At 41.3% G+C, this 23,307-nt stretch overlaps 1 protein-coding gene across 1 annotated transcript in view; it reads right to left on the reverse strand.

The window, feature by feature from the left end:
* Window positions 1-274: 274 nt before the first annotated feature.
* Window positions 275-23,307, reverse strand: part of DAPP1 (dual adaptor of phosphotyrosine and 3-phosphoinositides 1) — a 52,258-nt gene continuing 29,225 nt past the window's right edge. The window contains exons 3-9 of the mRNA XM_045019283.1: window positions 21,075-21,208; window positions 11,962-12,092; window positions 8,986-9,033; window positions 5,074-5,136; window positions 3,709-3,794; window positions 2,969-3,056; window positions 275-891 (exon numbers count right to left, since the gene is read on the reverse strand). Coding sequence (XP_044875218.1) covers window positions 841-891; window positions 2,969-3,056; window positions 3,709-3,794; window positions 5,074-5,136; window positions 8,986-9,033; window positions 11,962-12,092; window positions 21,075-21,208 — 601 coding nt within the window. The 3' untranslated portion in view covers window positions 275-840. The remainder of the gene's footprint in view (window positions 892-2,968; window positions 3,057-3,708; window positions 3,795-5,073; window positions 5,137-8,985; window positions 9,034-11,961; window positions 12,093-21,074; window positions 21,209-23,307) is intronic.

Genomic DNA, 23,307 nt, shown 5'->3' on the forward strand with positions numbered 1-23,307 from the left:
CTGTGCTAGCTGTAGAGCATTCTCTCCTCATTCCATGGCCATCTATAGCTACTCCTGCATCAGCATACTGCAAATGGAGAAGCTGGGGTCCAACTGCCCTGTGCCCTTATCACCCCCAATGTATAAGCAAAGATGCTCTCAATATAGTACGTCTAACAGAGAGAGCAGCAATCTACGCACTTGCAGCTACCTCTGCCAAAATGTAGGATCAGACCACACGCTAATAGCTTTCACCAAAACCAAGTATTATTCATCAACCACTTTGACACCGGACTTTAAAAATATTAAGTTTATATTTTCCATGTAACAGGGACTCACGTTAATTACAAAAATATACTCTAGTCAGTTTCACAGTGAAAAAAATCCACTCTGGAGCCATAATTTTCCTCTAGGATTTAAACCCTTAAACCACAAAGCAAAAGCAATATTTAAGGTTTCCAGAATATAGCTGATTTCAAATGAGTGGGCTAACCCCTGCAGTACAGCTGTTGCTAGTAGTTAGTTACGTATTTATTACAGAAGCTCAGTGAAGCTAACAGAGTGCTTTACTACTATACCGAAAGTTTCAAATACTGACCACTTTCGTGATCCATAAGTAAACAGCCTAGGTGGTTGAATTAAATGTGCATTAAGAATATGTGATTGGGTAGGGAACCAGCATTATCAGTTTTCCCTGATAACATTTCACATTCTGAAAGTGTCCATCTAGCATTAATCCTACATATGCAAGTACGTAGCTGTACACTGTAGGTAATGCATGTGTTGAAACTGCCCTCGTGTGAAGTGACAAACTCAGTGTTGAAGGCTGAATCTCGCTGAGGAAATTACTTAGAGGAATAACTACAGAGTAGAGGTAGCCTCACGCTGGTCCTGTTGTTTTCTTATTTGTGACTGAAACAAAAGACAATCCATTACTTGTTCATATATGTGGCTAGTTAAAAAGAAATATCAAAGAAAATAAAAATTGGGCAGCTAGATAAAATACTAGCTGATTTTTGAGCAAGTTAGACTTATAACACATTGCCCTGCCTTCCTGACTCTCACCTGATCACCCAATGTATGCTGTCTGTGTGGTCCTGTATTATCTACAATCTAGGTAAAAAACTCCCATGGTGCACTGGCTATGTCTCTTCCTGTGTTCTGTACAAGATTATGAACACAAAAGGCACTCAAGACAACAGTACGGTAGAATATGCACATTCAAAATGCTTAACCAGTTTTGTGTGTGCATCTCTTAATGCAATGCTTTTAAACTGTAGATCAAGTCTAGTTAGTCTTCTCTGTTGGGGATTTACAGCCATGCAGGGAAATTCCAACAAACAAGATCCTGGGAACAGACCTAACGCCCTTCCCATATGGCAGATGCACTTTTAAAGGAACTATGCTGTATATATGCCTTAATATCTTCTTATTAATCATGTTTATTACAATAGTGCCTAGGGACCAACCAAGAATAGTGAGCCACATTGTACCAGGCACTGCACAAAACATAGTAGACACACCCTGCACTAAAGAATTTACAGTCTAAATAGGCAAGACAAAAAGGATAGTAGTAAGGGGCTGAACGTGTAAGCAGAGAGATCAATGTGGTGGTGACAAATGTCATGTAATGTACTTACCATTATGGAATGTATACAGGGGTGAAAGTAAAATTGAACTCTTACCGGTACAGGGGCTGGCTCTTCTCCCCTGCCCCGGAAGGGGTCAGGTTGGGGATCAGTGTCCCCCAGCCAGCCCATCTGTCCTGTCTGGCCCGCGCTGCTCGGGGCTCCAGCAGCGATTTAAAGGGCCCAGGGCTCCGGCTGCTGATGCATTAGTGGTGGCCAGCGCCCCAGGCCCTTTTAAACTACCGGCCCCAGGGCAGCTGCTCCTTTTGCTGCCTCCCCCCCATTGGCGGCCTGTGGGGGCAAAAGGGGCAAGGACATTAAAGCGCTGCCCTGGCAGCGCTTTAAAGAAGGTCCTTTGCCATGGCAGCACTTTCAAGTCAGCTGTACTGGCGGGCACTTTTTATCGGTACACTATACTACCTTCCTTTCCCCCCTGAATTGGATACCTCCTAAAAAGCAGTCATTCACTTTATAGGCCTCACAGAGTACATAGGTACAGGTTTCATAATGTGTTACACATGTAGTGGAATAGATTCCAAGCATGCAGTTCTCACTGAAGTCAATAGAAGTTACATGCTAATCTTTGAAGGTTCAGACTGACTCACTGAAATTTTAACTTAGTTGGAGCAATACTGTCTCAATTTGTTCACAGCATTGCCAACCCCAGCCAGTCAAAAATGATCATGAGTTGGGTCCCTAAAATCATCAATTAAATATATAAGAATTTGGGTTCTTTTTATGTTCCTTCTAATTTTTCAAGCTTTTCTTTGCTACCATGATGGCTAGAAAGTCACTTTTCCCCCTCATGAAAACAGTTTTTCACATAACATGATGCCAGGTGTTTAAGAAAAACACCAAGAATCATGAGATTAATGATAAAACCATGAGAGTTGACAACACTCTGTTGGAGATTACTGTTTAATGTATTTTATATATGCACGCAGAGCCCTTTTTGGAGCATTTTTACATATAAAAAATTGCTACGTGTACATTTGGATGGTGTACACCCATTAGGAAGGAGAATACCTCATTGTGCAGAGAATCTCAGACCAACTCCACAATGATATTTCTGTAGCACTGGAAATAAATCCATCATTTAAGAATTAAAAAAAAATATCTAGGATGACAACTTGGTCTATGGTAATTCAAAATGGAGAAGACTATATAGTTTCAACAAGGGCATGGCAATGCAATCATACCGTGCATTAATGCATTGTTATGGTAAATACATCTATCTGTTATACATGTACATATAGGAAAGAGCCAACAAATGCTTGTCTGAATTATTTTTTTTTTTGGTATGCTAAATCCTAGGGACTAGCCTTCTGCCCACACTGCCATGTAACACACCATTTCCTTACCAATTTCCATCGCAGTATCTTAATCCACTCATCAGCTTCTATGCCAGTCTTTGCACACAGGTAATATGTCCTTAGTGGGAATACTAAACTGTAAAGACAACATAATCTTAATCCATTTGAATAATCAGTATTTCCTCCCATAGCCTTGCTTCTTCCCACATTGGCACTGACCAATTTTTGTTCAGACTTCAGGTGTTGGAGTGATGCTGCATTCGTGTGGCTAATGTCTCAGGTCCTGCCTACAGTCCAGTTTAAGCTGTTTAGCCAGAACTATTTTTTAATTCAGCTCTTGATAGTGAGAATCTTGTGCCTGGCCAGTATAGACAAATGAATTGTGTTTTGCAGAATTGTGCTGGGGTTGGCTTTAGTGCACACCACAAAAATAACCATGTTTAAATTCACTGGTAGTGGTCTCACCTCACTATGAGTTATACCTACTTACCCTGGGGCTGAATTCAGTTTTCTGAGTGGAAGTGGGAATCAGTAATGAATGAACCCCAGAGCCCAAGCAAGAGTTCTATCTCCAGCATTGACTCTTACAGAGCTATGTGGAACCGATCAAGAGAGCTGGCTGAGATACATGGATAAAATAAAGAGTGGGAGAGACTCTATAATGCTCACCCATTATCATCAGGTGTCTGTCAGGAGTGACTGGCAATAACACAATGTTTCTTGAGTATATTAGGGCTTTCAGAAAAGGTAGGCAAAAGAATTAAGAGTTCATTTGGACTGCAACTTACCAGAAACAGTTGACTCGTTCCTGTGAGTAATCAAATTGCACTGCTGAGCATTCTGTTAAGTCTAATGCCCGGATTGGCTCTGTGGACTTGAAAATAACATATTTTTAAAATGAGAGTGTATGAAACTGGAAGAAAGACAGTAGCTGATCTCACTCCCAAGGCTTCACTTTCTTTCCATGTGCTAACAGTGACAAGGGGCCAGATTCTGCTCTCAGTTATGTTGGAGTAGTAAATGCAGAGTAACTACATTGACACCAGTGGAGTCTATCCAAATTTACAGCGATATATCTGAGAGCAGAATTTTAGCTGAATAAAAAAAGCAGGAAAATATCTTTAAATGTAGAGTTGGGCTGATGACAGCATGGTACTGCTAGCTGGAAGATAACTGATTAAGGGCAGCTTTACAAGGATATGATATAGCTGATGAATGACTCTGCTACCAAAATAGCGAGGCTTTTCATATGGCTTTCCACTAAAGTGGGACTTCTGGTGAAGAGGGGGTGTTGGTGGCTATATATCCCATGATGGCAGGAAAAAGGTTATCCAAGCTGTTACATCTGGGGCAAAGTAATGTAAAACAGAGCAACAGAGAGTAAATGCTTGGGAAGGAATGCCAAAAGGGGGGGAAAGGCATTGTGTAACTCAGAATAATGGGGTGAAACTGAGGAAAGGAAAATAAACCCTGAATATCAGGAAAACTATCCCAATAATAATTCAGTTTGGTTGTGGAACAGCATCCTCCCGGGAAAGTTCCACGGTGGTGTTCAGTGATCACTCAGTGATTAAGGGCTTGTAAAAGATCTGCTTTAGTCTGTGTCTGGTTCCAGCTGGCTGTGCATAAGAACAAGAACTTCACAGCCTGCTGCCCAGCCTCTCTCTCTCTCTCAGAAACTCAGCCCTTGAAGGCACAGTCCCCAATGCCACACATCGCTTCTGTCATTTAAATTAGATTGAAGAAAGCAATTTAAAATATACTGTAAAGAACAGCTTTGTATTGGGTTATGACCAAGCTATTAAATACCTACTAGGTTATAATATTTATAATTATTCTCTAAAGTCAATGACAAAACTACTGTTGACTTCACTGGGAGCAGGATCAACCTGTCATCACCTGGCATGCGATGGCTAAAAATATGCATGAATTCCACAAGTGGAACCGTGGCATCTGGGAAAAACATGAGGTCAGGGGAGCATGGCACTGCAGGGATTTAAATACTGGAACTGATGTCTATTGGACTCAGCCTGAGAAATGCTAGGGCACCTACAGCTCCCACTGAATTCCAAAGGATTTGAAGGCTCTCGGGATCAGGCCCTACCTGAGAACTGATCATTTTAAACCAGGTCAAATTACAATTTGCTACTCACCATCTGGTCTTTGAAATATTTAAGTTCATTCCTATGCAATGTAAACCACCTCATTTTCCAATTCTGAGAAATCAAGAAAGAAAGCAAATGGTTTGAGAATTTTAAAACAAAGTAAAAAAATACAGCAGTCAAAATCAAACAACCTTTTCCTTGAAACCATTTTGTTTCTTATAGATGAGAGGTTCTGTGTATAATCAGAAGAACACTTTCCTTTAACAAGAAGTGTCCTATACTAAACAAGACTGGCATCCAAAAAGATAATATAGAGAATTAGATAAAATAAAATAGGAATTAGATGCATTAAAATGAAGACCTTACCATGAAAGGCCTAAGATTGGTTATAAGATTAATCACTACCATACACTTTCTGCCTAAGGATCACAAAGTTCTTTACAAAGAAGAATAAGTTTTATCACCATTTTACAGATGGGAAAATTGAGGTTCAGAGAGATTAGATGACTTGCCCCTGACCCCTGGCCTGAAAAGGCATAGTACCTGCCTCTCAGATCAAAGTTCCTAGGGAAGCCCAGACCTTGAGACTTCAAGTCACAGGTTGCGTTGTACTGATAGACATTAGGGTCCAGATTGGTATATTAAGGGACCTGCTATTGTGAGGTTCTCTGAACAGCCTCAAGGATGGAAGCTGAGGGCACTCAGCACCTTGCATGAGTAGGACTGAAGTCATGAGATACAGAGGATAAGACTGACAGAGAGCTTTTAAAAAATCAATGAAACAAATGTGTATATATTACAGCATTTAATGTCAAACCAATTAAATGGATCTTTGTGCAACTGACTGACAGAAAGAGATCAAAGACATAAGAACAGCCAAACTGGGTCAGACCATCTAGCTCAGTATCCTGTCTCTGACAATGGCCTGTGCCAGATGCTTCAACAGGAGTGATCAGAACAGGGCAATTTATCAAGTGATCCATTCCTCATCATCCAACCCAAGCTTCTAGCAGTCAGAGGCTTAGGGACACCCAGAGGATGGGGTTGCATCCCTGACCATCTTGGCTAGGGACCTATCCTCTATGAACTTATCTAATTCTTTTTTGAACCCAGTTATATTTTTGGCCTTCACAACATCCCCTGGCAATGAGTTCCAAAGGTTGATGGTTCATCGTGTGAAGAAGTACTTCCTTATGTTTGTTTTAAACCGTGGCCAGGGGCGGCTCTATGTTTTTTGCCTCCCCAAGTACGGCAGTCAGGCACCCTTCGGCGGCGTTTCTGTGGGAGGTCCGCCGGTCACACAGATTCGTCGGCCAGTCCCGCACCTTTGGCGTACCCACTGCCGAATTGCTGCCAAAGCCACGGGACCGGCAGACCTCCTGCAGAAACGCCACCAAAGGCTGCCTGCTGCCTGACTGCCACCCTGACAGCCACCGGCACACCACCCCCTGTGGCTTGCCACCCCAGGCACGCGCTTGCTGCGCTGGTGCCTGGAGCCGCCCCTGACCGTGGCCTATTAATTTCATTGTGTGACCCCTGGTTTCTGTGTTATGTGAAGGTAGATAACACATCCTATTCATTGTCTCCACACAATTCATGATTTTACTGACCAATATCATATTCCCACCCCCCCTCCCCAGTCATCTCTTTTCCAAACTGAACAGTCCCAATCTTTTTAATCTCTCCCCATATGGAAACTTTTCCATATCCTTTATCATTTTTGTTGGCCTTCACTGTACTTTTTCCAGTTCTAACATATCTTTTTTGAGCTGGTATGTCCAGAACTGCATGCAGTGTTCAAGGTCTTGGCTTACCATGGCTTTATATAGTGGCATTATGATATTTTCGGTCTTTTTATCTATTTCTTTCCTAATAGTTCCTAACATTCTATTAGTTTTTTTGACTGCCACTGTACATTGAGCAGATGTTTTCAGAGAACTATCCACAATGAAGCCAACATCTCTATCTTGAGTGATAGCTAATTTAGACTGCATCATTTTGTATGTATAGCAGGGATTATGTTTTCCAATGTGCATTACTTTGCGCTTACCAACACTGAATTTCATCTGCCATTTTCTTGCCCACTCATCCAGTTTTGTGAGATCCCTTTGTAGCTCTTCAGAGTCTGCTTAACTATCCTGAGTAATTTTGTATCATCTGCAAACTTTCCCACCTCACTATTTACCCTCTTTTTCCAGATCATTTATGACTATGTTGAACAGCACTGGTCCCAGTACAGATCCTTGATGGACCCTGCTCTTTACCTCTCTCCACTGTGAAAACCGTTTATTCCTAGCCTTCTTTTAACCTGTTTGTAGAACAGACCGGGCTGAGTGGGGAAACAACCGCAGCTGTGGCCACGCCCCAAACGGACTCAGCTGGCCCTATAAAGGGACTGCTGGGCTGCAGCAGTCTCACTCTCTCTCTGCCTTTAGAGGAAGAAGGGCCTGGCTGTTAGGGAGCGTACCTGGATACCTAAGGTGGAGCAGGGCTGGGGGAGGCAAGAGGAGCTGGGGAGCTCTGGCCTGGAAACCCCCCAGGCTGCAGGCCTAGGGTAAGGCTAACTGGGTACTGGAGTTGCAAAGGGGCAGCCCACGGGTAGGCAGAGGCAGCAGGTCCAAACCCCTTTGCCTGTGATGAGTGGCCGATACACTGCAGTCTGCCCCAGGGAACGAGGGCTAAGTATGACTGGCAGTAGCCAAGACTGAGGTGAGGTGCGGATAGTGGGTTGGGGGTTCCCCGGGGAGGGGAGACCCAGATTGGTGGGGTACTGCCAGGGGGCAGCACCCCAGTTAAAGCAGCACCGGGGTCCAGGGAGGGACACGGGGGCCAGAGGACAGGCAGATTGCTGGCCTGCAGAGGGCGCTCCGGAGCTGGAATGAGCTAATTCCCTGAAGTCACCAGCAGGAGGCGCCGCAGGGGTAAGTCCGTTCCTCTACACTGTTATTGAGCCATGAGAGGACCTTCCCTCTTATGCCATGACTACTTAATTTGCTTAAAAGCCTTTGGTGAGGGACCTTGTCAAAGGTTTTCTGAAAGTCCAAGTACACTATATCCATTGGATCACACTTGTCCACATGTTTGTTGACCCCCCTCAAAGAAATCTAATAGATTGATGAGGCATGATTTCCCTTTACAAAAGCCAGGCTGACTCTTCCCCAACATATCGCATTCATCTATGTGTTGCTAATTCTGTTCTTGTTTCAACCAATTTGCCTGGTACTGAAGTCAGGCTTACTGGCCTGTAACTGCCAAGATGGCTTCTGGAGTCTTTTTTTTTTTTTAAATTATTGTCACATTAGTTATCCGCCAATCATCAGGTACAGAGGCTGAGTTAAGCAATACATACCACTGTTAGTAGTTCTGCAATTTCATATATGAGTTCCTTCAGAACTCTTGGGTGAATACCACCTGGTTCTAGAGACTTATTACTGTTTAATTTTATCAATTTGTTCAAAAAAACTCCTCTGTTTACACTTCTATCTGAGACAGTTCCTCAGATTTGTCTTGTAAAAAAAACTGGCTCAGGTGTAGAAATCTCCCACACATCCTCTTCAGTGAAGACCAATGCAAAGAATTCATTTAGCTTCTCCACAACGGCCTTGTCTTTTTTGAGTGCTCTTTTAGCACCTCAATTGTCCAGTGGCCCCACCAACTGTTTGGCAGGCATCCTGCTCTTGATGTACTTAAAACAAAATTTGCTGTACATTTTTGTGTCATTTGCTAGCTGCTCTTCATATTCTTTTTTGGCTGGCCTAATTATACTTTTACACTTCACTCGTCAGAGTTTGTTTCTATTTTTCTTGGTAATGATTTATTTCTCATTTCACTGGATATAGGATATTAAACAACAGAGATGCTAAGTTAAACCTGGGCTTTTCTCTTCCTCCTCAACTTTCATTTCTTTCTAGAGGCATGGGACGGAAGAGAGGAGTATGAAAGCTCTGAAGTTTTTCTTACCTTTACTATTTTGCCTTGTTTTACCAAGTATCCTTCTTTTGTACCGAGCTGCAAAGAAACAAGGAAAGGGATCAAAATTAAAGGCTCAGCTGTGTTTATATTTTGTTCCTTTTTATTATGAGCAAAACAAAATCAAACTATAGCTCATTCTCCTCCAGATACCTCCCACAACCACTCATTTTATCCTTATCCTCGTGCAGTTTCTGTACTGTCCCGACGGTGTGGACCAAATTCCCCCCAAAGTCATTCCATTGACTTCAAAGGAGTGGTACCCTCTTACACCAGGGTAGGCTAGAATCACAGAGTTCTCCAAGTACGTAATGACCCAAATTCAGTAAAATGTACACAGCAATTAAATCATTTTACTTCATTTACCTAGATGCCACTTGTCATAATACTTAAGTACTGTAATAGATTTTACCAGCCAATGGGGTTATCCATTTAAACTGTTCTGTAAACACTTAAAAAAAAAAAGAAGAAGAACTGGGACATATTTTAATTTGCTTTGCTTAAGTACTCTCTATACATGACAAAAGCCCTTCCAACTAAAGATGAGCAGAGAACAAACAGAACATTATGTAACACAAAAGCACGTGCTAGGGAATTTTTGGTCCAGTTAGGTAAAAACACTTGTTTGACTACAGTCGGAATGTTGGATGCACAGTTTTGGTCTTGATTTTTAAAAATGATTAATGATTTGGGTGCTTAAATTTCTTGGGTGCGCCCCTTTAAACTTCAAGAAAGGCCTGACTTTTCATCATCTTCACCAGACACATCTGGAAATCACTGAATCATAGACGTGCAGAACTGGGAGGGACCTCAATAGGTCATCTACTCCAGTCCCCTGCACTCAAGGCAGGACTAAGTAATAACTAGACCATTCCTGACAGGTATTTGTCTAACCTGTTCTTAAAAATCTCCAATGACAGAGATTCCACAACCTCCCTAGGCAATTTGTTCCATGCTTAATTACCCTGACAGTTAGAAAGTTTTTCCTAATGTCCAACCTAAACCACCCTTGCTGCAATTTAAGCCCATTGCTTCTTGTCCTATCTCAGAGGTTGACAAGAACAATTTTTCATCCTCCTCCTTGTAACAACCTTTTATGTAGTGAAAACTGTTATGTCCCCTCTCAGTCTTCTCTTTTCCAGTCTAAACAAACCCAATTTTTTCAATCTGTCATCACAGATCATGTTTTCTAGTCCTTTAATCATTTTTGTTACTCTCCTCTAGACTTTTTCCAATTTGTCCACATCTTTCCCAAAACGTGGTGCCCAGAAGTGGAAACAATACTCCAGTTGAGGCAGTATCAGCGTGGAGTAGAGTGGAAGAATTATTTTACGTGTCTTGCTTACAACACTTCTGCTGATACATCCCAGAATGATATTTGCTTTTTTTTTTTTTTTTTTTTGCAACAGTGTTACACTGTTGACTCATATTTACCTTGTGATCAACTATGACTGCCAGATCCCTTTCTTCAGTGCTCCTTCCTAGGAGTCATTTCCCATTTTGTATGTGTGCAACTGATTGTTCCTGCCTAAGTGGAGTACTTTGCATTTGTCCTTATTGAATTTCATCCTATTTACTTCAGACCATTTCTCCAGTTTGTCCTGATCATTTTGAATTTTAATCCTATCCTCCAAACCACTTGCAAACCCTCCCAGCTTTGTATTGCCCGCAGACTTTATAAGTATATTCTCTATCTATGCCATTATCTGAATCGTTTATGAAGATACTGAACAGAACTGGACCTAGGACCCATCCCTGCAGGACCCCAACCAATAAGCCTTTCCCGGTTAACTGTGAACCATTGATAACTCCTCTGGCCACGTCTATATTTACAGCACTGTAGCGGCACAGCTATACTGATACAGCTGTGCCACTGCACCACGTCTGGTGAAGACACTCTATGCTGATGGGGGAGAGCTCGCCCGTCAGTATAATAAAACACCTCCATGAGCAGCAGAAGTGATGTCACCGGGAAAAGCTCTCCCACTGACATAGCTCTGTGCTCATGAGCACTTATGTCAGTGTAATTTATGTCACTTGAGATGGGTTTTTTTCACATCACTGAGTGACATAAGTTATGCCAGCATAGGTTGCAATGTAGACATAGCGTCCCTGGGAATGGTTTTCCAACCAGTTATCCACCCACCTTACAGTAGCTCCATCTAGGCTACTTTTTCCAAGTTTGTTTTATAAGAGGGTCATGCGAGACAATGTCAAAAGATTTAGTGAAGTCAAGATATACCACATCTACCACTTCCCCTATCCACAAGGCTTGTTGTTCTGTCAAAGAAAGCTATTAGGTTGGTTTGACATGATTTGTTATTGACAAATCCCTGCTGACTGTTACTTATCACCTTATTATTTTCTAGATGTTTGCAAATTGATTGCCTGATTATTTGCTCCTTTTGTCTTTCTGGATACTGAAGTTAAACTGACTGGTCTGTAATTCCCTGGGTTATCCTTATTCCCCTTTTTATAGATGGGTGCTATATTTGCCCTCTTCCAGTTCTCTGGAATCTCTCCCATTTTCCATGAGTTTTCAAAGGTAATCGCTAATGGCTCAGATATCTCCTCAGTCAGCTCCTTGAGTATTCTAGGATTGTATTTAATCATTAAATTATTCTGGCTGTGATTTTTTTTGTAAAAACTAACTAGTTTCAAAACTTTTTAAAGTTAATATTCTAAAGGGATAGCGGTGGAGGTCTTTGGTTCTTTAATAATAAAAAATAATTTTAGTTCATATGGAAAGATTTGCATATGACAGCTCTCTAGATTTTTCTAATGCTCAGCATTGGTGATCTCCTGAGGAGAATGGTGGAAAGGTTCTTACTCATCACATGACTGTACTGGTAGGATTATTTTCTTGGCTATAACCATTTTAAAAGGGTAGCTCATCAGTGCATGCTCCAGGGCTCACTTGGCTAGCTGTGTTACACCCAGACCCTTAATAATAGAAAAGTAACTTACTGAAGGCGCATTCGGGACAAGATCATTTTCAGTTTTTCCTGTCTGCATTGCAGTGTGAACCCGGACAGACTCATAAATAGAAGGTTCTTCCACTTTCCGGGGATACGGATGTTTCAGTACAATTAGGGTGCCTGAATAAAAGAGAGCACTAGTGAGTAACCTGGCAAAGTGGGTAATACAAAATGATTGTCCCAGCTGTCTGTGTGTGTGATTTTAAGGTCTATTTCCCTTTTAAATCTAAGAATGCACAGGAGTCATGAACAATATCCCATGGAGTTCTGGAGCACTCCTGTGTTCTCAGGTTCCTAGACAAGAGTAGGAGTTTGGCCACACACAGGTCAGAGGACAATCAGATGTTATCATGTCATAAATGACAAATTATTGATGAAATAAGGCAAATCATTTTCAAAGTGCACTGCCTAAATAACTGAACTGTACATCAGGTTTCCCACAGGGGACAAGAATCCTTCCCCACAAACTGCAGAGCGGCTATGGGCAGTGACTAATGGATCTAGGTAGTGGCGGTTCCACCTGACTAGAGTGGACCCTTCACCCTTGACTCTACCCTGCCCTGCTCCCAAGAAGTCTTGGACCTCTGTTCCACTGTGCATGTGGAGTCAGGATCTCCTGTATGGGTTACCCAAATCCTGCCCCTCTGCTGCGTCTGAAAATTTCTGCTCTCCTGTGCATGCCCAACTGCACCTCTTCTCTTCTGTTCCTTCAAGCAAGTGCTACAGTTGTGTCTACACTATACAGCTGATGCCAGCATAGCTATGTTGATACAGCCATACCAACATACCCCCCTAATATAGCTGCAGCGCCAACAGAAGGAGGAGTTTTGCTGGTTTAAAAACACCCCCTCCCCAAATTACATAAGCTAAGATGCCCTTTTTTCTTGGCATAGCTGAGTCTACATAGGGGGTTTGTCAGTACAGCTATTATGGTAGGTGGTGGTGTTTTGTTTTTTTTTTCCCACACCTCTGACTGACATAGCTATATGTTTTAAGTGAAGACCAGGCCTGACTTTCTGAATCTGCCTTCACGTAAACCTCCTCCCTAATGTGACATGAGTGGAAAAGCCAAGAAGGCAGTGCCACAGAACTTTCACACCTGCATGAGGCAAGAGAAATGTTTTCTTTGTTCCCTTGAGAGCTGTAGTTTGAATCTGCTTTTGCTCAGGGAATCATTAGTTATTATTAGGATACTTGGCTTAGACACACAACGTATGGCTTTCGTGATTATCAAGCACCTAATCTGTGTTTCACAATTGGAAGCCATTTCTTACCTCACATAAATCTCTGCCATGGATAAACATCATTCTCATTAGAACTATATATCTATGCCAGTATCCTTGAGTTTTCATAGTTGTGTATATATATACATTGTGGCTTTTTAAGCATCCAAACACAGAGTAGTGGATATAATGACCCAAAGTTTTTAAGTCTAGTGCAAAGATGGAGAGATGTTCACTTCAGTCTTTTATGCACAATGAAGAGAGGGGCCAGAATGGTCCAGTAGATGGGACCCACGATCAGGCACCAAGAGAGTGTAATTATCTGCCTGGCTGTGCCACAGACCAGCTGTGTGACATTGGTCAAATCACTTCATCTCCCTAGGCTTTCATTTTCCCATCTGCAATAATAAAGCTGGGAATAATAAATCTGACCCACCTTTGATAATTAATCTATGGATGAAAAGTGCTTTCTACTGTAAATGCTTCATGTTTGCTATTACAGAAGATTTACAAATTCTATTTTTATAGAACTTCCTCAGTAAATACAATCTTGGCTGTAGAATGCATGAGGTAGTACCTAAAAGGCAGCGTGTTTTTTGGCTTTTTTAAACACGCATTTTCTATTTGTGAAAGAGAAACAAACTACATGTAAATGACCTTTTAAGGCCTTCCCTCCATTTAGCATATGTTAAAATATCTGTTGTTTAATATCCATGATTGAAACTTGACTAGTTATGTCCTCTTGCGCTTGTGATCATCGGTTCTCACAAGCTAAGCAATGTTAAGACTAATAAGGACTTGGATTGGAAATCCACAAGGAAAACCCAGAGTGCTGCAGGAAGCTGATCCAGTGACTGGGATAGGGTACTAAGGGACACTGCTGCTACCTAAGGCCCCAATCCTGCAGACACTTATGCACATGCTTAAGGTCTGGGGGGGGCAGGGGTCACTCACTGTTTAAGATACTTTCAAGAGATCTTTTTATTCTGTGTCCAGTTCCAGCTGGCTGGGCATAACAACAAGAGCTTCACAGCATCCAGACTATCTAGGAAGCTCAGCCCTTAAAGACACAGTCCCTGATGCCACAAGATCCCATCTACACTAGAAAAGATTTAGTGGTATACCTATATAGGCAAAGCCTCCTAACATAGCTGCATCTTATTCTGGCAACAGAGTACTTTACCATAGGTTGTACCAGTTCCCAAGCAAAACAAGCTGTACCAGCAAAAGCCCTTTTTTTGCTAGTATAACTGTGTCTATTTCGGTGGCACAAATATTGTGTACAAAAATTAAACCCTGGCCTAACAATACTAAACTGGCAATCTTTATAAGAACAGACCTGGCCTAATTTGATGCACTGCAGTTGGCCCCATTTAAATCAATAGGTTTACTTGGTATATAAAGTTAACCATATAATTAAATCTTTGCAGGATCAAAGCTTAAGAGAGCCATCCTAAGAGAGGTACAGTAGCAGCCCTGAGCAGTTGTGATCAGCTGATGGGGTCTGTGGTTGTGGGTGTGATGTTAAAGAAGAGGGGTTTTAAGGCTGTTGTTTTTGCAATATTCTGACTCAGCACAGTCTGCCCACTTGCAAAGTGCTAAAGTAAAACAAAAAAACCAGGAAACCAGTGATGAAACAAAAATAAATCCCTTCCAGCTGGTAAGTATTTGGCTCATGTTTAGTTTTTCTTGGCTTTTTCCTTTCCTTTCCAGGCAGAGAAATTCCTTTCTGGGTAATTTTTAAGCCACACTCAAAGCTTCTCACACAGACTCAGTTCACATAATTAATCAAACCCCCTTACCAAGTAGCTGATCTGGTAGTTAATAAGGCTACAGGCATCCCAGATAGAACCTGCCACCTTCCCTCAAATTAATGAAAAGACTAAGATACAGCAGGGTCCATGATTGATGAATCAAACATGCCTCTATTTGTCTGAGCTTACTCCAGTAGGCTATAGGAACCCCTGTATCTAAAGAATTTGCTGAGCTCAGCCAAAGGGACCAGTAACCTTTGGTAATAAGAGAAGGAGCTTCCATTCTCTTCTTACTCTTCAGTAGGTGGCACAACCTCATGCTTCTATGTAAATGTAAGACAATAATAATACATTTAGAATTTGTATCTATCTATATATCTCAAAGCACTTTATAAAGGTGAGTAAGCATTATTATCCCCATTGTACAGATAGGGAAACTGAAGCACCATCACACACTGAATCAATATAAAGTCAGGAAGAGAAACCGGGTTCCTTGACTCCCGGTTTGGTAATCTGGTGAGTCACACTACCTTATTAAAACAAGAGCATATTATTCTGTTGTTGGTCAGTTTGTTCCAGTTAGCTTGGAACATTTTAACTTGGTAAAAATGTCGTAACATTTAACTTTGTTTTTTGGATAGTAGCAACACCTTTTCTGAAACAAGCTATTAATATTCTTGCTCACTATGACACTGCTTGGTAAGAGGATGTTTTATACAAGTGTCATCAAGTATGTTATCCACATGTCATTCAGACTAACCTTCATGGAGCTCTGATTAAACAGCAGAGAGTTTATGTTTGCAGCAAAACACTAGCAAAGGAGATCTCTAAAATTAGATTGGTGCTTCAGATCCAACCTTCCTCACTACCCATATGCATTTTCTAATACTACAAAAGCTCACAAGCCTAGTTGAAAAAGGAGATCAAAGAGACAATATAAAATAAACTTTCAAAATGATTGTTAATAATGTATTAAATTCTGCAGATGAGTTAAATTTTGCAAGAGGGGATGTGGGAAAAAAGAATATTTGAAGTAAATAGCTGACATCTGATCATAGAAACAGGGAAGCATGCAAATGTGATATGCTTAACTTGAACTATGTGGTGTAGGTCAAGGGTCATAGTCAGTTTAATTCTCCCTAGCTCTATGGAAAATTTCTTTTGCATTTAATAAGGATGGAACCAAGAGGCCTCTATTAGCAATTACTCGAAATAAGCCTATAGAACTGAACAGAGAGTGATATCCTGTGTATTAAGTTCCATAGACAATTATATACTTACTGCAGAATTGCATACACTAGTTTAAACATTCTATAAAAATGATATTATTTTCTATTAATTTCTGTAGGATTTTTCCATAAGGAATATTTTATGTAGAGTCATTCACTAAATACATAAGAAATAGAAATGTCCAGTTTAATCCGTAGCAAGACATTTTTGCGGTGTGGTTTTAGTTTTTTGGGGGCAGGAGAGGGTGGTGGGGATTGGTATATATTTCTGCTTTCCAATTAATAGGGATAGTCTGAAAACTAACAGAACAGGACAATATCAGTATGTGACTGTATTCTTGGAAATTTAATCTGATTAAAGCCACAATCTGGTTTTCATGTCTGGTTAATGATTCAAAGCTTACACATAGTTTTAAAAAACATTAGCTGAGAACTCGTTAAAAAACCAAATAGAGAAAAATAACCTTTTGGCTATGTTAGTTTGGCAAGAAGACAGAAATATGACAGTATATTGCTTCTACCCTTGTTACTGAAGTGAGCTTTTATAACAGTCAGTTGTCTATTCAAGAAACTGCCTCACAGCAAATACTAGCCTGAGTCACACTTGTTTGTTTTTAATTTGTTGCATTATCTGAAGTAAGGGAAGAAGTGCGCACATTGGAACGCTGAAGTAAAATCAGCATTAACGTGTATAGCTATTTGCAATGACTAATAAAGCTATAGACCAAAGTAGGGCTAGTTAGAATTCTAATGCTTAGGCCCCAATCCAGCACAAAAGTCCCCCTGAACCCATATGCATCACTTTGCAGGATCTCAGGGTAGGGTTGCCAGGCGTCCATTTCTAGACCCTGGTGGCTCCAGTCAGCACTGCTGACCGAACCGTTGAAAGTCCAGTTGGCAGCGCAGAGGGGGCCTGGGCTAAGGCAGGTTCCCTACCTGCCCTGGCTCTGCATGGCTCCTGGAAGCGGCCACCAGGTCCTTCTGACCCTTAGGTACATGGGTGGCCAAGGAGGCTCCATGCGCTGCCCCCGCCCCAGTGCCAGCTCTGCAGCTCCAATTGGCCGGGAACCATGACCAATGGGAGCTGCAGGGGTGGCGCCTGCAGGTACAAGGGCAGTCCGTGGAGCTTCCCTGGCCATCCATGCGCCATGGGGCTGGTAGGATCTATCAGCTGCTTCCTGGGAGCCATGGTAAGTGCCGCCGGGACTTCAGTTCCCAAACCCCCTCCCACACCCCAGCCCTCTGTCCCATCCCAGAGCCCCCTCCCACACCCAAACTCCCTCACAGACCCCTCAGCCCCAGCTCGGAGCCCCCTCATTCACCTCCTCCCACACTCCAAACCCCTTGGGCCCAGCCCAGAACCCCCTCCTGCACCCCAAACCTCTCATCCCTATCCCCATCCCAGAGCCTGCATCGCCAGCTGCAGTCGTCACCCACCCCCGGTACCCTAACCCCCTGCCCTAGCCAGGAAACCCTCTTCCTCACCCTGAACCCCTCATTTCTGGCCCCACCCAGAGCCTGTACCCCAAACCCTATCTCAGGGCCTTATGCAACTTTTCATCCATAGATCTCCAAGCGCTTTACAAAGCTTGGGTTCATAGTCTCCTCATCTGACAGATGGGTAACTGAGGCCCAGAGCACCTAAATGACTTGGCTAAGGTTTCACAGAGATACAGTGATAGAGTGGGAGGAGAAATAAACTCTCCTGACTCAGTGCGATGCCCTAATCACTTGAACTACACTAAAAAACACTCAGTATTTAAAAGTGAGCACAAAACAATCATTAGTGTTGTAGACAAGTTACCAGAGCTGGTCAAAAATTGAGTATGATAAAATATTTCACGTTTCCATTCTAAATGGGTTGAAATTTTAACCCATTTTTTTATTTAAAAACATATTTTCCACATCTTTTTGCAAAATGTTTGTCTAAAACATCAAAAAAGGTGTTTGTTTTGTTCATTTAGTGATTGATTTTTTTTTAATAAATGAAAACACATTTTCATTGACTGAAAACCTGAGTTTTGGTAAATGGAAATTTTTGAATTAAAAAGACTTCTTAATGAAAATTTCTGATAATGACAATTGATCACAAAAGTTTACATTTTCAGAAGTCATCTATTTTTAAATAAACTTTTTGTTGAAAAAATGTTGACCAGCTCCACTAAGTTGTTATACCCTCCTTTCCCAGTAACATGGAACTTAAGCTTGAGATCCATGAGCTTGTTTGAATTTTTTTCCTGCACCTCTACAACCTTTCAGAACCTCCACTAACTGTACTTTTAAATGTAGCAAAATGAAAATTGGATGGGGGAGCCTTTAGAGATGATTTCTATTTCTCTGTGGGTGATAGCATGTGCTTGTAAAGTCCTTTGTTTATAAACCAGCTAGAGAATAAAATAATTCAGGTTCCTTGTTTATTCCATCATGTGGCTGAGCTGCCAGTTTTACCATATAACATTCCATGCCAGTATTTAAAAAAACAAAAACATTGATTATACAATTACTGTCCACTAGTGCTTGAGACAAACTTCTCATGTTATCTATCACTGAGTGAGAGCATGGACTGGGAGCCAGAACCGGATTCTGTTCCCAGCTCTGCCACTAATATGTTTTCTGACCTTGGGCCAGATATTTTACCTCTTTTGACCTAATGACATTTATCTTCTTATGGATAACAGCTAAGTATTATAATTCTTTTAAAAGGCTGTGCTTGAACAGACAACGTATTGCTCCTGCTCCATTAAATTAGCCGTTACCCCACAGGCAGCTATTATTATTAATCATGTTTATTACGGTAGTGCTCGAGGAGTTTGACAGCAGGATGTGAAATCACCACTGGTGCTCTCTCTTCCTGTATATTGCTGCATATAGGAAAGTAAAGTGGAAAGGGAACAAGCTTGTTGGCGAGATACTTTAATACCCATTTCCAGCCAATAGCTCTGTCTGATCTAGACAGATGAGAGGGGTTTCACAGAGCTAGCAGAATTTCATTAGGGGGCCATAAGCAAACTGCCATGCACATCATTCAGCTGTAGGGATCTAGCTTGCAGAGATCATATAGCACCAAATCCTTACTTACTAATGGATGTCACACATGGAGTGAAGGAAGGAAAAATCATAATTTTCTACATGTCATCTGAAATATTGGAAAGGTTAAACTTGCTGGTATATTTCTGACTTCAGATAAGAATCTTCTCATAGCCCTAAATAGATATTTAGACTGAAATATTTTTATCTTACACTTTAAACCACAACAGTTCTACAAACTAGGACTTCGAAGCATGATTCATAGTATAGTTGCATTTTGAAAATAAACCTTTTTAACCATGTGGTTGGATTAATACTTATGTCCCAAATATACAGAAGTGCTTGAATGCATATTTATTGATATATATGCCATCGCAGTAATTGCACCTGCAGATAGTCATTTAGGCATCTATCTGATCATTTGCATAAACAAATACCACTACTGCACATACAAATTATTTGCACATTTTTTGCACGCACAAATTATTAGCAGTTTTCTGCCTTACAAATGTTCATTAATTCTAGCAATTTCCACTGTGGAGGTAGGTAAGTCTTAACCTTATTTTAGAGATAAGAAAACCACAACAAGAAAGACTGGCCCAAGGCCCCAGAAACAACAGTGCCAAATCTAGGATTAGAACTCAGGAGTGCCTGGCACCTACACCTAACCTATACTTTTAGCACTAGAATATATACCCCTCTTTCTCTCAGAATTAGTGCTAGAAATTTGAACTCAGGGTTTTAAATTTCATTGCTGCAAGTGATCTGCTGGTAGGAAGAGTCTCTCTTTCTCCTTGACCCCATTCAAGCAGCAGCTGTCTGTTGAAATGGTCTGTGCCCCTCTTGTTTTAAATAACACACTGATTAAGCAAATATTTTTTTTTAAAAATCCCAGTTTCAGGGCAGAGCAAGTCAACAAGCAGGCAGCTCTGCCTCAGCAGAGAAAAGGCAAAGGAGATTACTTGTTAATGGTGAAGTATAGGGCATGTAAACTGCAGATGAGGTGAGGAAACCATTGTGGATTGCTGGGATGGAAAGTAGTGGAAATAAACTCTTTCATAGCTCTCTCCTTCCTCTACTCTGAGCCCCCTCCCTCCAGGCCTCCTCTTCTGAGATGTTTAAATGTTATTTTGGGACAGTCATCAAAATTATATTTCTTAACCTAGTAAAATAAAAAACTGGCGGGAGAGGCGTTTAAGGGTCCTACTCTTCTCAGCACAGGCACATTCTGAAATGGTTCTTCTGGGCTAAGATTGTGTTAGCAGCAAAGACGAGGCAGCAACAGAAGCTTCTTATAGTGTGTGTTTGTTTTAACCTATCATCTTGTTAGACAAGTGCATAATGAGCACAGGTATTTCACTGGTAAACATCATGTGACCATTTTCTGTTCTCAGCAGTCAGTTCTGTTCTCTATTGACTACACTGCTGAGAGCAATTTCTATAGTTCTGTGCCACATCAAACTGCTCTAACCTGTTTCAGGCACCAGCTGACTCTAATAGATACAAAGTTCTACCACGTAGCTCCCTAAAACAGCTACGGTTCCCTCCTTTATCCAGGGTGGATCCAAGCAAAGGCCTCTGCCTCAGGGATTGGAGACAAGATCCTGTTACTGGCTCTACCCTGACACCAAAATGGGCTTGTGTCCCAGGCTGGTAAAATCAGAACCTGCTTACTTTGGTTTGTGTTTAGATTAAGCAGAAGGCATCCCTAACCTAAACCTCTGGTACATTTAACATCGGCACACACAAAATAATATCTGAAGAGATATATCTGGGCAGGTTTTGAGTAAAAATGGCTGTCTGGTGTAAATATGAAGTGGGTTCACTAAAACTATCTTCACACGCACACATATGACACACATTGTTTACCTGTCTCGCTTCCAATTAAAGGCTGGTTTGCAAAATGCATGACTAACTCCTTCAAGCTGGGAAATTCATTAAAGCCAAACTTGAATGAAGACCCCATGTGCTCCACATGGAAATGTTTCACAGAATCTCTTGCTCTAAAAGGAAAAAGAAAATTGTCCAAATATGTAAAGTTTGAAAATTAAGAAATGTCACTGGAGGAAAATGTAAACACTTATTGCTTTGTGCTTACACAGCACCAACCACGTTTAGATTTTGGAGCTTTTGGAGTGTTTTTCAAAGATACAGCATGTTCAGCGCTCTCATTCACTCCAGTAGGAGTTGTAGGTGCATGGCACCTCTGAAAGCCAGGCCTATTAATTAAGAGTTGCAACACCACTATGAGGTAGGGTAAGTAATATCAATATTTTACAGATGGGGTAATGAAAGCACAGAAAGCTTAAGTGACTTGTCCAAGGTCCACATTGTGAGTCAATGGCAGAGTCAAGACTAGACCCCAAGAGTCCTTTCTCCTAGCCTCCTGCTGTATCCATCAGGATACCTGTCCAGTTAGCAGCAATATAGACGCTCCCCAACTTATGCAAGCATTCCGTTCCGGAACGCCTTGCGTAACTCGAATTTTGCGTAAGTCAGAAACGTATACCCGACAATTATGTGCAAAAAAACCCCCCAAAAACCTCCTATTTCTAGCTTACGGAACTTTTACCGTAAGTGCGGATTTGCGTAAATTGGGTTTGCGTAACCTGGGGGAGGGGGCGTCTGTACTGCTAATTCTTAAAATATAATCTCTCCGTTCAGTGTACACATTTTATTTATTATTGGATAACATTTTGAAAATTAGGCACGTTTAAAGATGGCCTGATTTTTTTTTTAAGAAGTCTCCCTAATCTCACTGTGAAGTCACTTTATGTTACAGGTGCTCAGTACCTTTTCAAAATCAGGCCTCCTTTAAAAGTGCCTAAAGTGTAAGTGTCTAAATATATATTTAGAGCTTAATTTTAGGCATCCGGGTTTGAAAATTTTTGGCCTACTATTTACTATTACCAACAAAGGCTCCAGTCAAGATAGGGGGTCCCTTGTGGTAGGCACTAAACAAATTCACACAGGAAGAGAGTCTTATCTTTATCAGTACAATGCCATTCAGGAGAACTTGTTAATATACAAAGAGCTATATAAGTCCTGACTTCCTTGCTGGATGTTATTCATCCATAAGGCAGTGAAGCAATTCATATAAGAGGCACTGAGCAGGCATTTCTCTTCTGTTAAAGTGGATCCTGTTAACAATAGCAGTAAGGTAGTCCAGAGAATCTTTAAAAGAAAAGGTTAGGAAAAAACAAGAAACAAATATAGTGGCAAAAGGGAAGAGGTTATGAACTTCCATTATTTTCTCATCATTTAGTAGCAACTATTTTTCATAGTGGATGCTTACAATTCTGATATATTTTAATGGGTTTTATTAATTATATTTAATTATGTTAAAGAGCCATGTTCTAAGCACAGCTGGCCACTCCAGAGTGTGCATTCATAGGCTTTAGAGCAGCACCCTTATGTTGAAAACACTGCCTTCCTTCAGCCTCCCATCACATAATGCAGGCAAGACAGGTGCCAATAGCATACTAGGGTGTATGTTGTCATGGCTTCTTGGTACAGTGAGGTACATCTCTTCATCTAATTTCACAGGAAATAAAGTGTGGCAATGAGATTAGGATCTATTCATTGCTTAGTTCCTCTTCAAAGTTAGTGAATTTAACTACTCACTAGCTTCAAACTGCAAATCTCCATCAAAATATCAAGGGATATCTGAGCATAGTTTCATACTAGGGTGACCAGATGTCCCTATTTTATAGGGACAGTCCCGATATTTGGGGCTTTTTCTTCCATAGGCGCCTATTACCCCCCAGCCCCATCCTGATTTTTCATGCTTGCTGTCTGGTCACCCTATTTCATATTGAAGCAAGCCACTAATGATTGATTGAGAAAGTGTGTGTGTGTGTGTGTGTGTGTGTGCGTGTGTTAGTTAAATAAAGGACAGATAGAAGGTATTCAAGACAGTAGATCAGCTATACCAGGGGTTCTCAAACTTGGGGTTGTGAGGTTATTACCTGGGAGGTCGTGAGCTGTCAGTCTCCACCCCAAACCCCGCTTTGCCTCCAGCATTTATAATAGAGTTAAATATAAAAAAACATGTTTTTAATTTATAAGAGGGGGTCGCACCCAGAGGCTTGCTGTGTGAAAG

The sequence above is a fragment of the Mauremys mutica genome, chromosome 5, assembly GCF_020497125.1.
Source record: "Mauremys mutica isolate MM-2020 ecotype Southern chromosome 5, ASM2049712v1, whole genome shotgun sequence".
NCBI classification, from domain to species: Eukaryota; Metazoa; Chordata; order Testudines; family Geoemydidae; genus Mauremys; species Mauremys mutica.